General features: G+C 41.8%; 2 protein-coding genes across 3 annotated transcripts; one reads left to right on the forward strand and one right to left on the reverse strand.

Annotated features, from left to right (window-relative positions):
• Positions 1-297: 297 nt before the first annotated feature.
• dnajb11 (DnaJ heat shock protein family (Hsp40) member B11) lies at positions 298-7610 on the reverse strand. The gene is made up of 10 exons (XM_085249153.1): positions 7412-7610; positions 6833-6989; positions 5174-5271; positions 4951-5083; positions 4611-4753; positions 2892-2974; positions 2761-2818; positions 2546-2657; positions 2285-2444; positions 298-1717 (listed from the first exon to the last, which is right to left on the reverse strand). Exons 1-10 carry the CDS (start codon positions 7483-7485, stop codon positions 1653-1655), a joined length of 1083 nt encoding a protein of 360 aa, XP_085105279.1. The 5' UTR covers positions 7486-7610; the 3' UTR covers positions 298-1652.
• tbccd1 (TBCC domain containing 1) lies at positions 7531-15597 on the forward strand. 2 transcript variants are annotated; one of them, XM_085249151.1, is made up of 9 exons: positions 7531-8079; positions 8808-8872; positions 8947-9213; positions 9342-9500; positions 9659-9775; positions 11239-11488; positions 11578-11764; positions 12030-12560; positions 13853-15597. In XM_085249151.1, the coding sequence occupies exons 2-9, from the start codon at positions 8810-8812 to the stop codon at positions 14064-14066; spliced, it is 1788 nt and encodes a 595-aa protein (XP_085105277.1). In that variant the 5' UTR covers positions 7531-8079; positions 8808-8809; the 3' UTR covers positions 14067-15597. The 2 variants fall into 2 exon arrangements, with proteins under 2 accessions (XP_085105277.1, XP_085105278.1); XM_085249152.1 differs by lacking the exon at positions 7531-8079 and adding an exon at positions 8086-8230.
• The last annotated feature ends 137 nt before the right edge of the window (positions 15598-15734 follow it).

Genomic DNA, 15734 nt, shown 5'->3' on the forward strand with positions numbered 1-15734 from the left:
GAACCGTCTGCCACAGCAGACTTCCAGTGCATGCATAGTTTTATGCTGAGAAAACTACTTTTTGAATACGATAAATACTTCAGAATAGTAGATGAAAAACGATGCTGTATTTGTCACCATCACAGTGGAACTTGACAGCAATGTCCTGTTAAAAACTTGAACCACAGCCTTATAACAAGTGAACAGGTTGATTTATGTGTCTATTAGACACAGGTCTTTTTTATGAAGGTGTTAACATTATTACTTTAGTTTGACTCTAGACTTTAAAATCTCATTATCAATTCTACATATCAAGACTTGTATTTTAACATGTTTTATTATCAATTGTGATTTCCCAAATTTATGCGATTATCTCACCAAGATCTCAGAATTACGACCACAATACAAACTGATTATTTTTACAAACCCATTGCCCTGTAATGCAACTTACCCCCATATGTAAATTCATGTCAGCACCAAATTCTCCCAAAGCACCCAAAGATGCAACCATTTCTACACATCAGTACATCCAATACATCCAATTCTTGTGTGTGGAAAAAAAACAAAAACCTTTTAGTTTTTCCTCCTTCCTTGTAACTTTAGAGCTTTAACTTTTAGGCTTTCTAAGCTTGTTATTTACTTGACTCTGACATCATCTACTGGTGAATCTGGGGTACAACATGCCAACAGAATTTGTAGAAATCTTTATTTATATTGTCAATCAAAAGTACAATATCCCCTAGGAAATGTAAAAACTGCCAAATAATTTACATTTAAGGCCACGACACTCAGAAGTGGGAGGCAGCATCAGGCTTAAGAGTCAAGGTAAATCAGAAAAGCCCATTATAGTCAACAGGGACGCTGTTACTTCATAGAGTGAAGTCCCTTTGAGCTATAGAGTGTCAGAGGTGTGGAAAATACACGCTGGAGCAAACTGCCTTCACTGTTTAACTTAAGAGGTCAACTCCTGTCACAGTGAACGTGGGGCTGTGCAATGCTGACAGTTCTTCAGTCACATCATGTCAAACAGAAACGCGCCAACATAAGTTAGGAAAACTCAAACACAACAAACAGGTTTGGATTTGTTCTTTCCTATTGACAGAGTATTATTGAACAGGAGTCAGGCCAGAGCAACAACAGTTCCATCACTCAACAAGTGATGCTGTTACATTCATAAAACTCATCTAAAACAAAAAGACCAGAAATGGAGAAACTTCTGCTCTTGCACAGGTTGAACATTCTTCAGATATCCAGTTTGTCAGTAGCTCATCCTTCAGCAGACGCAGAGGGCTGTAACGGTGTCCTCTCCACAAAGGAGCAGCGGTTGACACATGTGTAGGTGCTTTCAGATACAAAGAAGTAAACTTGACATACAAATATGGACAAAAAGACCTACTGTTACAGGGTAATGCAGGGAATGAAAAGGTTCAGAGTGTCCATTTTTACACCTCACATAAAACATCTGCTGTTGTGCTACTGCTGAGAAGATGTAGAACATTTAAAAAGTAAAAACAAATTGGATTCAAGCCATCCTGAGACAAATCTGAAAAATAATAAATACACCCTGGCTAGGATTACAGATCACGCTCCTGCTGACTGAACAAGTGTGTCTGTGTGTGTGTGTGTGTGTTTGGGTGGTATGTGAATCAGTTCAGGCGCTGTTGCTCGGTGCGTTAGTATCCTTGTAGTCCGTTGTAAACCTTCTGTACAGATCCCTGTTTCAGAAGATTCCGAATACCTGCAACGACACGGTGACAGCTGCTGTTAAAAACCTTTCCCCGCGAGCAGATCGAACTACAACATCATTGATCCTGTTCAGAAATGAGAACATGTAACAAAGACTGTTCTTCTGTCCCATTCAATTAAATTAAAATGCATATAGAATAACTACTTGGCATATAAACCTTTTCTGAAGACAAACTTTAAAAAATAAAAAAAAAAAGGTATAACTTTAATTTATAAACTCTAAATTCAACTATTTGTTTTTGGCATCTCTCTTTGTAAATTTGAATCACTGACAGGGGACCAATCCTTATTTTCTGTTATGTACGTAGTGTTCTTATGGTTGACACGGCCCAAGTTTGGTCAACTCAGACATTCAGTCACCTGCTCTTCAAATCTTTTGCTTAGGAGGGGCAGCCAATCAGAAGAACTTGAAAGAGCTAACATGCCTCGTTTAAAAGAGAAGCAGGAAAGCCTTGTAAGATAAATAAGGACTAAATGAGCAGAATACAGTAGGTCCCCTTAAGATATGACGTGTCCTTAACTTCTCCCAGACCACCCTTTAACACTGCCACACGCTGACCTTCTCTCTGCTGGTCGTCGAGCTGTGTCTGAGGAAAGTCTACATCGAAGGTGATGATGAGGGAACCTCGAATGTTGACGTTGTCAAAGTTGGGCAGTCCCTCTCCTTTCTTCCACATTCGAGCACCGGGCTTTGTGATCTTATCCCTCACTATGTGGACCTGCCAGGCAAAGACAGACAAACATTTACTATCAATCTTATACATGTTTTTATTTTTCCCCAAATAATCTAATCTTTCAAAACAAGAAGCATATACAGAACCTTGTGTCCATCCAAATGTACTATATCCATCTCAAAGCCAACCAGTGCCTCCACCAGAGAGATGGTGACATTAGTGTAGAGATCATCTCCTCTGCGCTCAAACACAGGATGTCTATAAAGTAGAAACATCCCCACATCACTTGTCTGTCACTATACTTATATTCTAATTGGTGCACGCCTCTCTCTCTCTCTCACACACAGAAATCTGTTCATACTTCAACACTTTGATGCGAAATCGAAGGTCTCCAGGCTCTCCATCGATGTGAGGTTCCCCTGTGGTCAGAGTAAAATGTTAGAAACAGGGAGTGACAAAAAGCTAACAAATTAAGATTTACAAAGCAGTTACCTTCTCCAATAAAAGGGTACTCCATCTCATCTCTCACTCCTTGCTCGATCTCTACCTCTAAGGTCCTCTCTTCATTCACCAGCCTGCAGATAAGATAACATCAGAGGATGTATTTGTTAATACAATTTATTGGTCAATTTATTAAGTACGTTAAGATGAAATCTAGGATTCCTGATGTGTTTTTCAAAATATCCCATAAGCATCCCCCCCCCCCCATTTCTTTCAGTCTGCTGTTGAACTTTGTGACTCAGAACTTGTTCTAGTGGAATGCAGTCATGTGGACGCTGTACCAGTCCATCATGGTGAAGGGAGAGCCGAGTGTAAAAGCAAAGATCTCAGTTTACTAGTTGATCTACGTGCCTACCCTCGCCTATGGTCATAAACTTAGCAGTGATTGAAAGAACAAGACACAAGTGGCAGAAATGAGCTTTCCAAAGATCATCTGGCCTGTCCCTTAGAGCAGCGGTCCCCAACCGCTGGGAACCGCTGTGAGTCGTTTGGTACTAGACTGTGAGAGTAGAGGCTCGGGTGTGAAATTCACAGTTTTTAGCATTATTTTTTTTATCATTTTTTATCGTTAATTCGGTGTCCCTGGGTCTCTTCCCGTGTGTTATGAATAAATCTTTTTTTTTGGTACTGGTTTTATTTTGTTGTATTTATCCGCGACACCTTAAAGGCCGGTCCGTGGCGCAAAAAAGGTTGGGAACCACTGCCTTAGAGTGTGAGAAAGCCAATAATTGAAGAGGGGCTAAGAGCAGAGCTGCTACACCTCCACATCGAAAGGTGCAAGTTGAGGTGGTTTGGGCATGCCCATGGGGAGGAGGACATGCTGAAGCTCCCCTGGATAAGCAGGAGCAGTTGGCTAGGGAGAGGAAGGTCCAGGGTTCTCTGCCTAGACTCCTGCCCCCACAACCCAGTCACGGATACATGGAAGAAAATGGATGGGTGGGTGGCATATTTGTTTACATCACATTAACAGGTTTTGTTGGTAACAGTGTAATAATGTAGCTTGATCGTCTATCTTGAGATCTGGATCTGTATTCTCGGGTTCATTTCAAATCCAATCATAAGGTCTTGGCAACTAAAACACACCCTGATGGAGAAAGAAGATCAACTCTGCCAGAAACTTCGCACATCAGGAAATAAGAACCAGAAGTGCTTGAAACGAGAAGCAATACATGATCTAAAAATCAGTACTGACTTTGATACATGTAATAAACACACCTGACATCTGCAGCAACAGATCAATGTCATTCTGAGAGAGCTAGACCAACATACAACCTGAAGCAGTTATCAAAAATTAAAATGGAAGCATCGCAGATTCAAACCCTGTAGCTGTACAATCGGTGGCCAAGTCCAAACTTGGGTTAGAGACATTCAAATTTACGACTTCAGATGCTTCATCTCATTTTCATTGGTGTCCAAAATGGGGTTATCATTTATAAAATTGAGTAGTAACATCTGTACTGTGGACTTGTGTTGCTCAATATCAGTCCATTTGTTTTACTGGTGCAGCAGAGTTGCTTTGTTTGATTGAGAGTTCAACATATTCCTCATAATGCCTCACAAACAGCAGGTGGGTGGGGCTTCTGCACCAGAGCTGTGTGCCTGAGATGACCACATTAGGGACATTTTCTATGATGTCACAGCCATGTAGCATAGAAAATAAGGAAAAGCATAATAGGCCCCATTTAATGATGACAACAGGAGCTGACTTACTTCACATTGGGACACTCATCGCACACCATTTCCTGAGTCATCTGGAAACGTCCAGGTCCAAGCTGGGTCGTCCTCATTTCCTGTCTGCAATTACACTTCCTTTTACCAGGAGCTTCTTTAGCTACAGGCTTGTTACGTACAACCTGCATACAGCGGGAAAAATAAGTGTTGATAACATGAAAATCTACAGGTAGTAAATTAGACGATTCATCGGTAAGCCTTGCAGTTTGATGACTGAATGAAGTGACACTATAGCTAGCTCCTATTTGTGGAACAAACTTGAAATGTGAATAAAGGACGGTAAAGACTGTTCGTTTGGAAACCAGGAGTTTCTCCACACCTCCACAAAGTTCCCAGAGTAAACTTCTTCCAGTGTAACCTCCAGGTCCAGTACTATGTCATTTCCTCTGGGAATATTCCTGTCCTGCTGCTGTCGGTTGCCACCAAACATGAACCCAAAGTCACCAAAGAAGCTACAGAGGGAGGAACAGTAGCATGAGTGGACATTATACATGCATTTAGCTGAACCTGGCATAAAATCCAGCTGAGCTCATGAAACCAACCTGGAGAAGATATCGTTGTGAGAGCTGTGGTGACCCTCTTTGAGCCCGTCCTCTCCATACATGTCATATTGTTTCCTTTTCTCCTCATCTGAGAGGACCTACAAACAGACAACCTGTCAATCACACAATGGCCACATGCCGCAGTCTTTGTTCTCTCCGCTGATACAACGTGTGAGTGTCATAATTCAATGTAAAAAAAACACAAGAAAAAAAAAAAGTCGATGGGCTCTTGAAAGCTGTGTTAGTTTTTGAAATTGACTGATTCATTAAAGAATGAAATGAAAAGTCAGTGAACTGTTACTACTGAAACAATCTTAAAGCTTACGTATAAAATATATACTTTTTCAAATATGAGAATACAAACAGTTGACCCATTAGAAGGAACAGCCAGCAATTACATTGTGGCTCTAGAAGTGCCTTCACCTGAGAAAAGCAGCAATGGCTCCATTCTTAGAAGATGATGAGATTTTGGAAATTCATAGAAAACTTTTACGGCTGTTACTACTGCTAATCAGTTTGTCATTATCTCCCGTTGTTTCAACCACAGACTATAGATAAAAGATTATCTCGCATCATTAAGCATCAAGCTGAACCTCATTTCTTTTTGTCAACCTTTTTGAAACTAGATATAAGTGAGAGGCAGATCAGACTGTACTGGGAAATAATCTTCTTGACTAACAGTGAGCATAATTTACAACATGAAGATTATGTTGTAACAGGACTTGAAACTAGTAAGTGAGCTCCTCAACCAACGAAGAAGGTGTTTACTGAGGTGACAGAGAGCGCTCTTCCCTCATTCAGCAACAACAGGCAAAAAATCCAAGTGGGGAGGTCCCAAGTTAAACTTTTCTCAACTTCAAGGTGAGCACCTGAAGAGACTACCAAAGCATGTTGGATATGTTGCTGTTCCTACATTTAGTAAGCCATTTCAAACTCTGGTTTTGAAATATTTTTATTTGTTATATATTGTACCACCACTTTAGATTTCTTTAAACAAATACCTACTGAACTTTATGGTTGAGATTGTTATCGTTTTGGTGCCTGAGGTACCTCAATAGCAACAATAACAATAAAAAAAAAAACTAAAAAAACTAAAAACTAAAAAAAAAAAAAAAAAAAAAAAACTCAAAAGAATTTATGTAGATCTTGTCAATTATTTTCTATTATTTTTATTATATTGTCATTCATTTAGAGATACATTTATAGACCCACCTCGACTAATGAAACTCGATTAATAACCAATTTCAGTTTTGTGTTACAAATCAGTGAACTCGCTGCGGCATCCTTCCGTTTTTAAAAGAAACGTGAACGTTTGACACGGAAACACCTGCAGCGCTTATCCGAATCCACTCCCACTCATCCACGTCTGAATTTTCAATACACCAGCTGTGCTGCCTGACAGCCAATCAGATTCAGCCACACGGTCTAATCGTCCAATCGCAGAGATCTTACCAACAACAACCAAATTTCAGGCTTATAAAACAGTTGTATCGGCGTCTTGGGCGCTTTTATACTCACATAGGATTAAATCTGCGCTACTGTCCCCGAACACAGCTGATACTATGAAAATATAACAGTCTTTTAACTCAAAAACAATTTCATTGTTGCTCATCTCGGATATCACTAGCATCAAGAACACAACAATGGCTACACATCTACCTCATAGGCTGCCCCCAAGTCTGCGAACTTGTCCTGGGCTTGCGGGTCGTCTTGGTTTCTGTCGGGGTGTAACTGCAAAGCCAGCTTTCTGTAGGCCTTCTTGATGTCCCTGATTGATGCACTCTTGCTCACCCCCAAGATTTTATAGAAATCTCGCCTACAGGAGAGAGGAAGATGGCACAAATGAGGCAGACACAGGAGGCACAGAGGTAGAAGAAAAACGGGAAACCGTTATCAAATGGCAATGATGCTACTTTTAGATTGTAGCTAACTCGGTGTTTTACAATCTCCGGGGGGGTAAGCCAGTGTGGCTTCCATAGACAGTATGCAGCAGCTTCATCTGTCGTAATGGCTAGCTCCAAGCTAACTAAGCTAGGTAGTCACTTAAAACACGGCCCTTACAAGTGGTGGATACACTTTTTACTGAGTGGGGAAAAGACAACGAAAGCACTTATTAGCAAGTTAGCTCTGTGTGTCAGACTGTTCCACGCATGGAGAGCACGTCTAGACCAATCACAGTGAAACATGTGTACCAGCTGGCGATGCTGTTTCGCCGCTGTCCGAGCGAACACCACTTACCCGGCAAGCACCGCCGTAGTAGCATAAAGAAGCAGGCAGCACACGTTACACAGATTCATCCCTTTAGCAGCCATAGATGTCAGGATTTCTCAAGGAGGTAGCAAAGAACAACCGGCTTTTTAAAGCTCGGATCCCAGCTGCCAGTCAGTCAGCCACAAGCCTTCTTCCTCCTGTCAGAGAAAGCCCGCCCACTGGATGTCGGCAAATCATCCTCTCCCGAAAAACTCTGCCCAGCGTTAAAGAGACAGCTCACACCTTTCTCAGCAGCCCTTTTTTGTCATATATAACTGTTTGCGCCGATGTTTTTTGGGTTTGTTTGGGGTTTTTTTTTTTTTGCTTTTTGCTTTTGTTTTTGTTTTTGTTACATGTATAAGTACAACTAATAAAAAACGGAACATTTCGGTGAATAAAAAAACCCGGGCACCATGCATGCTCATAGTGCAGGCTGAAGCGCGCCCCCGGGAGCTGCGCGCAACAGATGTCTGCTGAGATCTGAGTGGAGAGGAGGGCGCCAAATAGGAAGGACGGCAGATGTGCGTCTGACAACAAACCAGGAACCACTGCACTCGTCCTCCTCTGTATACCCACCTATGAGTCCTTGACCTGTCGGCCCTTTTCTCATTCAGGCCGAAGATCCCAGTAACAGGACGAGGACACAAAGTCTGACAGTAAGATCCAGAGCTGTCCTAGCTCAGCTAGCTAACTGGAGCTAAGCTAAGCTGGCCAGCCCTACTTTTTTATGTTGGAGTTAACTTTATGAGCAAATATCAGTGCGCCTGGTATTCGGCTTCATTTCTTGTTGTGCCACAGCAAAAACAAGTGAGTTTTGTGCATATATTTACTGTGTTACTGGATTGATGTTAGCTTAGTTTTGATTAGCTTGTCAAACTTGAAATTAGATGCCTAGTGTTGATGGCACGAGCAGCCTGGTTGCCAGGAAGATATTTTTCAACCTGTAATTAAACGGTCATTTTTGAAGATTAGGTCTGTTGTTGCTGTACTAAAAAAAAAACAACAAAGAGAAGGTTCATGAAATGCGATGAGTTTAAAAAAAATGAGTAAAAGCAGAACATCCTGCGCTGTATCTGAATTGATATACAGTTGTGTGTGTGCAGAGTTAAAGTGGCTGGAGTATGAGTGACATGGTGAACTAAACAGTGTGGACAGAGGTTGAGTCTGTGCGAAATAACAAAGCATTATGTTATTGTAACTGTCCAGTTTGACCAGTTTAACTGCTAGTGCTCCCCAGCTCCTTCCCTGGTTCGTGACTAATAATCATAATCCAGTAATGGCTCTGTCATTGTGATTTAAAAGTGCATTGTACTTATACGGTGTCAAATACTCAAGTAATTAATTATCGGTGTATGTCACATGGTTTTGTACTCGAACTCTTCAGACATGGAGGCAAACGGTGTGAGCATATGGCCACGCATGGAACCGTTCCTACTTGGTGCCCTACAGGTAAATATACTTCCACTATGATATCAGCCAATAGCTGTAAATCTTGTAAATAGCATGAATTACTATCGTTGTAGGTGGCACCGTCCTCCAAGCTAAACCTACACTATCTTCGAAAGATGGCTATCTATGTGCGAACAAGGAATGGCTGCTTCCCCATCCTGAGCTGGCCCATGTGGAGGCATATCGCCTGTGGAAAGTTGCAGCTTCCAGAAGACCTTGCGTGGCTCTACTTTGAGACCTATGACCTTCTGATAGGTCATACACCAGAGGAGAGGCTGGAGTGGGCTGAGTGTCTTTCCCAGTGTTCTACTAAAAGTGAGCTGGACCAGCAGAGGAACAAGGTTAAATAAAGTTTAAATATTTATTCCAAGGACTGATAGTATTGTAACCTTGCCGTCAGATTTGAAGGAAGAGCGGCTGCATATTGATAGGTAACCTGTGGTTTTTTTCCCTTTCCTTTGTGCACCAGTTGTCTGTGGACACTCTGCAGTTTCTCCTTTTCCTCTACATTCAGCAGCTGAACCGCGTGTCTCTGCGCACCTCTCTGATTGGGGAAGAATGGCCCAGCCATCGCACTCGCTCCCCGTCTCCATCAGACAGAGAGTCCAAGACTAGCTATCAGAACAAGGTTCTCTTTGCCATGAAACATAAAACAGAATGACCAACAATGCAGCAGGATTTATAGTATTGTGTAGTTCTAATTAGATCTGGTGCAAATTATTGTATGGTGGTGTATATGAAGTTAACCACTTATAGTCCTGTTTTGTTCCTGTTTTGGTTCTGCAGAATTGGGATGATCAGGCTCACCTGTCCTTCGTGCAAAGCCATCTGGCAGAGATTTTGGAGCTGCTAGTGGAGCCTGGTCAACTGTCGCAATCTGGACAGGCCCTAAGAGACTGCCAGGTCTGGGAAGAGCAAGCACACATCCTGCGTTAGGTCACAGACACAATCTAGATATTTTTAACAATATTTGGTGCTAGCCAGAGTATTTAAGATACCAGTATATTTAATATATCTTCTTAAATATATTCTTATAGACATATATGTAGAAGCAATCCCTGTGAGCTAATCAGTCTATTTCAGGTAGTTGTTGCCTCTCTTGCATCTTTATCTTGTCTCTGAGAGTAATTATCTCTAATGTTGTATTCTGAAGCTTGATTTCTACCTCTGCACTGAATCTGTGCAGAGCCTACATGATAGTCAAATGTTGTTGCCAACATTTCTGCTTGTGCTGGTGTGCCCATGTTGCTCTGCATCTCTTTGCCGAAACACTAGTTAGCGATGGCGTTCTTCTTTGAGTTGATCTGTTCTTTTGCAGCCAATTTGAAAACTGGTATCAGAAGAGAAAGTAGCTGTAAATGTGTAAAAAGAAATGGCAGTGTCTAAAGCATCAGACATAGACATTGCTGGCTGCGTCAATGTGATGTGAACATGTCTGTGTAGTTTCACATCAGGTTACCGCATGCATTACAGCATAAGATTTCAGAACAGTTCAGTTAATGCAGAAGATAAAATTCTGCAACAGGCATACCACTCACTGTGAGCATCGAGCGCTACCCACCTTCTGCTCAAACCCACTGTGCATGAAGGGCAGCCAATTAGAAGAAAGTTGGCTGGAAGGGAGAAGACCTAAAATAGTTTGTTTCAGGTAGATGATAAACTGTGGAGCTGTACAACGTTGCTTCAGGTTATTGAGGTTTACATTAATTCACAAAAGTTCTCGTAAGGTCCTCCAATAGCATTTCAGTCAGGTTAAGGTCTGGATTTAAAAACCCCACTTTGATTCTTTTCCTTTTCAGCCATCCAGCTGTTTGCTGCCGTTTGACTCTAGAATACTTTGGTATACAGAGGAGCTGATGTTGACTCAGTGACTGTAAAGTGTTTTTTGCAGAGACGAGGCTTTTTCCTAACAGTCCTCCCATTCTTTTTCTAACTGTATTGTTACCAACTTTAACATTTAACATCTTTCTGCAGAATGATAATAAATAGCCTAACCCCCTTCCCGACTTCATAGACAGCAACAAGTGCTTCTCTAAGATCAGTGCTGGTGTTGTTCCTCCTTCACATTGTAATAACACACACCTGAATGCCCCAGAGCAGAAAACTGTCAGAACCTCTGCATTTACAGAGGTGGTCAGTCTGGCGTTTCTGACTTTCCATCTTAATTGATAGATGAGTTAGATTTATGGCTGTACATTTTTTCTTTCACTAGTGTAAATAAAACATTAACAGCAAATTGTAGCTGTTAAAGTAAACTCATTATGTTAAAATTTTTGATTAGAGAATTTCTCTTGTATTAATCTATACTATTTGAAATATAAAAACAAGTCCATACTGTAACTGATTTCTCAGTTATGTTCTATCAGGTATCCCTGGACGCTGTGCGGAGCTTGGGTCTGCTTCTGGAGGGCTCAGTTTGCCAAGGAAAAGCTGTTCAGCCCATTCACCGGCTGCTGACCAAAGGTCCCCTCGAAACACAAGCTGGCTACTCCTCGCTCACCCGTTCCTTCCCTCTGCACAATCTCCTCTCCTGCCTCCAGCGCAGCCTCACTCTGAATCCCTTTGGAATAACTGCCTGTCTCCATTCGGGCAAGAAGCTCGCTTGGGCTCAGCAAGGTTTAGTAAAATCATCTGGCATTAGTCCTTCCTCACGGTCTTCACTTTGTGCCTTTTTTTGACCGCCCATGTGTGTTTGTGTGTTCTAGTGGAAGGGGCCATGAAGAGAGCCAAGATAGCCAGGAACACCCACATGGCACCACCTGGTAGTAAAATGGTGCTGATGTCCCAAGTCTTAAAACAGACCCTGGCTAAAACTTCAGACAAGCTGACTGGTGCCAACATTAAAATCCATAGATGTGCTGATGCCTTCATATACCTTCTCTCACCTCTCAGGTAAGGTTGCCTTCTAGTAATAGAAGTTGGGTTATCTTTAGCATACAGGCCAAGAGTGCAAGCACCATACGTGGAATTGATAGGCAGGCAGACTAATGATTAGAAGGAATTGCCCTACTGGGAACCGGTATTCTACAAGAACTGGTTCTCGATTCCCGTTCCTAGGCTGACTGTCAGTTGGCTGATCTCTGGCTGAAAGCGGCAGTTTTCAGTGGCTGTATCTGTACAGTTTATGTTCTTTCTGTTGTGGAATTTGTTCCTTTAGATCAGTCAGTGTGGACAAATGCCGTGACAGCACTGTGGTTCTGGGTCCCGTTGAGACCAGCGTCCACATCCACAGCTGCCAGAATGTGTGGGTGGTGTGCATGGCCGGCCGAATTGTTATTGGAACTTCCTCACGTTGCACCATCCATGCCCTTACGCCCACACGCCCGTTGCTACTGCCGGGAAACACGGACATTACTCTGGGTCCTTTCCACACTTTCTACCCTTCCTTGGAGGATCACATGGCCAGCGTAGGGCTGGCGGTTGTCCCTAATCTCTGGGATCAGCCCTTACTTCTGGTGACCGAGGGCCTTGCCAGCCACTCACTCAATACGTTGTCCAGCCCAGACCCCTCCTGCTACCGCTTGCTGCCACCATCAGAGTTCCACACGCTGGTCGTGCCTTTTCAGATGGAGGGAGACACATGTGAGGTGCCCGGTGGTCTGCCTCCTTCATACCAGGCAGCTCTGGACGAAAAGAAGAGGAGAATACAGAACTGGCAGAAGACTGTGATAGAGGCCCGGCTGAGCAAGTGAGTGAGAAATTGACCCCCAAACCTTTATTAAGCAGTGGTTCAGCCACCTATACATGTGTTCAAGTAAGTTTTAGTGTTTCATTATGTAGCGTGCCTTTTAATCAGTGGAAAATTGTAACAGCAAAGGGATTCCAAAAACTCAATATGAATGTCAGTTAACTGCTATGTGTGAGAGATATGCAGTTCAGTGAGCACACTGATGTCAGACGGGTTGCACGAGGCAGTTCTCCACTGGCTCTTTACATTCATAAATAGATGTTCATCTTTTAAAGGAAATACACGTATTTAATGTTAAACTGGCAGGAACACGATTGTATATCTGCATACCAAAAGTTTTGGCAGTGGCACCACTCGATTGGTCAGTGATGTGATATCTAAATTGTCTGTCAGACAAGAGACAAGGCAAGAGTTTTGGACTTGTTTCAAAACATTCGATTTTATATAGTATCCATGTACTGGTCAGAGACCAATGGAGGAACGTTAGTTAAACAGTCGTTTCAAAGATAGTCTTATTGGAAAGTCTTCATTCTGCTTTGAATGTTGTGATTGGATACTATGACTCTAACTATGATGTACAACACTGAAGGTGCTGTGAGGTTCATGTGAGGATTCATGTTTGGAAGCATTAGATTGTGATCCACTCTTTCTGAACTGGGTTACAATGTGTGCTCACAAGAAAATCTGAAAAATCAGAAAGTTTTCAGCTTGAAAAACTGCTACAAATTTATATAGACAAACTAATGCCTCCTACAGAGGCTAGTCTTTGTTTTAACTCCAAAACAGGAATATGATATCCAATCATCTGGAGTGCTGAGCATGCAGGCAGGTAGAGGACTATGGAGGAGTGAAAATTAGAAGACCTTTATTAAAAAGAAGAAGAGCACAGATGGTGGCTATAGTGGACGCTTCATTGGTTTTAATGCTCAGTTTCACTTCAGCTCTTTGTATGTTAGAACTTCGCTCTTGTCTGCGGCTGGTTGGCAGGCCCACATGACCACAAGTAAGAGTGGCCCACAGACCCATTGATCACATACTCTGTACACTGTCTCCATTGACAACATTGACATTGCTACTACTATATACGAGCTATTAAAGTACCAGGTTAAGAAACAGAAAATTAAACACACGCATATTGTTGCTGGAGCATAAATGTAGGAAATAAGGTGAATGATGCTAAGAATTTTCTCTCCTTCATTTCAGAAAGACTTTTTTTGTTAAGCTCTGTTATTTTCAATATTACCGGTATGCCGTTTAAATGCAACTTTCTTTTACGTTCTCTGTCTTTCCAGGGAGCAGAAGCAACAGTTCCAGGAATTGGTGGAAATGAAGTTTCATGAGTGGCTTCTGGAAACGGGTCACAGGCAGGAACTGGACAGCCTAATCCCACCCACAATCGCCTCTGTAAAGGACTCTGATGGGGCAGCAGCAGACACCAACCAAGTGAATGATCCCAAACATATGAGGACTGGACAGGCAGTGGGGCAGTCATCCATGGCGTGTTGAATTTTACTGTTTGCTTTTTTTGCCAGCAGAATAATTGCACCTGTAAATTAAGGCAGCATGGCCGTTTGCACATGCAGGTTACATATGGTCTTCTTCTCACACGGTGCTGCTGTGAGTTCTTGCTGCTGGTTAAGCTTTTCCAGCAGCTTACAGTTGTGTCCAAGTTCACAGTTCCTTCTTGAGAAAAGGCAGCTAAATGTTTGACATGTCTAAAGTGGGAGTGAATTGGCTTGTTATCAAACAACATCATGTGCCACACACACTCTGTAAAGATGAGGCATGTGTGAAGTCGCCACATGCTTTAAAGAGACATTTTCCTGCTTATTGTCTTCTTCAGAGTGAGGATGAGGAGGAACAAACTAGGCACAACGATTAACTGTGATTGACAGTCGAGTAAATAGACCCTGACACATTGTTTTCAAGCAGTCAGTCTGTTTTTCAAACATAATTTGGTACCAACTGTCCATCCAGTGTGTAGGTGAACTTTGTGTTGCAATAGAGAAACCAAAACCTGTTTGAATTAATTTGATAGACAGCTTTCAGGTGCTGAATTATGGGTAACTGTGGTTCAGTGTGGTCATGGACTATGAAGCAACATTAATAGGATAGCAGAAAGCTATGGTTTTTAAGCTAGCTAACTGAAACAGAGCCTTGATATGTTGAACTTGCTTCCTATCACAGCCCTCTGGAGACCCTGTCGTCTCTTCCATGCACCTACTGACACCGAATCTTCTCAAACAGACCTCGTATACAAGTTTTCTGAGGGAACCTGCTGAGCATTTAAAGATGTAGATGGAGGATGGATGGATGTAGATGCTGAACATTTTAAGCACTTCGAATCTAAAGGGGCATGTTAGTACCTAGATCGTAATAGTATTATTTTTTAGAATATTAATAAAGCATTTTCGTGTGTGTGTATAACCCGTTACTCACATGCTGCTAATAGCTGTAGTGACGCTGTTTTGTGTGCTTGAGTTTGCTCTCACATGATAGTGCAGCTGCTGCAGAGTCGTGCTTGAATTTCTGCAGTACAACAGAACAAGCTAATCTGCTGTTCCAGCTGAGGCAGGATTTAATAAACTGGTGACCAGTTTTCCAAGAAAACTTAAATGTATATTTATTTTTGAATAAAGATGTCGATTTTTAGCACTGAATAATAATTATTTTTCATAAATCTACTTTACCTCTAGAATAACTGTTAGCAGTGAATACCTCCAAGTGTACTTCAGGCAGTTAGCTTCCTCTTTCCACATATACTTTACGGCACGCTGAATTTTGACTTCTATACAAAATATGATGTAAGTTATACACAGAAGGCCTGCTTGAAATCATCAGGGCAGCACTGTATTGGAAATAGCAAATGAAGGGAATATGTGCTTAAAACAGTTTCAGGATGAACCGATTCATGCTGTAAACGCCTTAATGCTGTTGTTTACTAAAAAATGGTCCTGTTAATTTGATGCACAGCTCTGTGCAAGAGCACCAAGTCATTTTTAATTGTTAAAAACTGAAATAAAGGTTTTGACTACAACCGGGTCGCATCTTATGTGTTTCTTTGGATATTTACAATAATGTGCAAAAGTCTTCTAACCTTCATTTCTTTGTATTTTATTTCCAAGAAGCCAGACTTTTAGAGTGGTATATTATATATATGTTGGTGCCAATAGT

The sequence above is a fragment of the Mchenga conophoros genome, linkage group LG16 (assembly GCF_057382185.1).
Source record: "Mchenga conophoros isolate Kocher_MC1m ecotype Shallow Benthic linkage group LG16, M_conophoros_male_GT1.1, whole genome shotgun sequence".
NCBI classification, from domain to species: domain Eukaryota; kingdom Metazoa; phylum Chordata; class Actinopteri; order Cichliformes; family Cichlidae; genus Mchenga; species Mchenga conophoros.

What these genes read in the sequence shown, in the direction of transcription:
- dnajb11 (XM_085249153.1), bottom strand. Translation starts at nt 7,485, where the DNA reads ATGGCTGCTAAAGGGATGAATCTGTGTAACGTGTGCTGCCTGCTTCTT. An exon ending in TACATTTGGATGGACACAAG is followed by an intron (nt 2,445 to 2,545) that starts GTTCTGTATATG and finishes TTTGCCTGGCAG; the next exon opens with GTCCACATAGTGAGGGATAA. An exon ending in CGACGACCAGCAGAGAGAAG is followed by an intron (nt 1,718 to 2,284) that starts GTCAGCGTGTGG and finishes GTGTCGTTGCAG; the next exon opens with GTATTCGGAATCTTCTGAAA.
- tbccd1 (XM_085249151.1), top strand. Translation starts at nt 8,810, where the DNA reads ATGGAGGCAAACGGTGTGAGCATATGGCCACGCATGGAACCGTTCCTA. An exon ending in TCCTACTTGGTGCCCTACAG is followed by an intron (nt 8,873 to 8,946) that starts GTAAATATACTT and finishes CTATCGTTGTAG; the next exon opens with GTGGCACCGTCCTCCAAGCT. An exon ending in TGGACCAGCAGAGGAACAAG is followed by an intron (nt 9,214 to 9,341) that starts GTTAAATAAAGT and finishes TTTGTGCACCAG; the next exon opens with TTGTCTGTGGACACTCTGCA.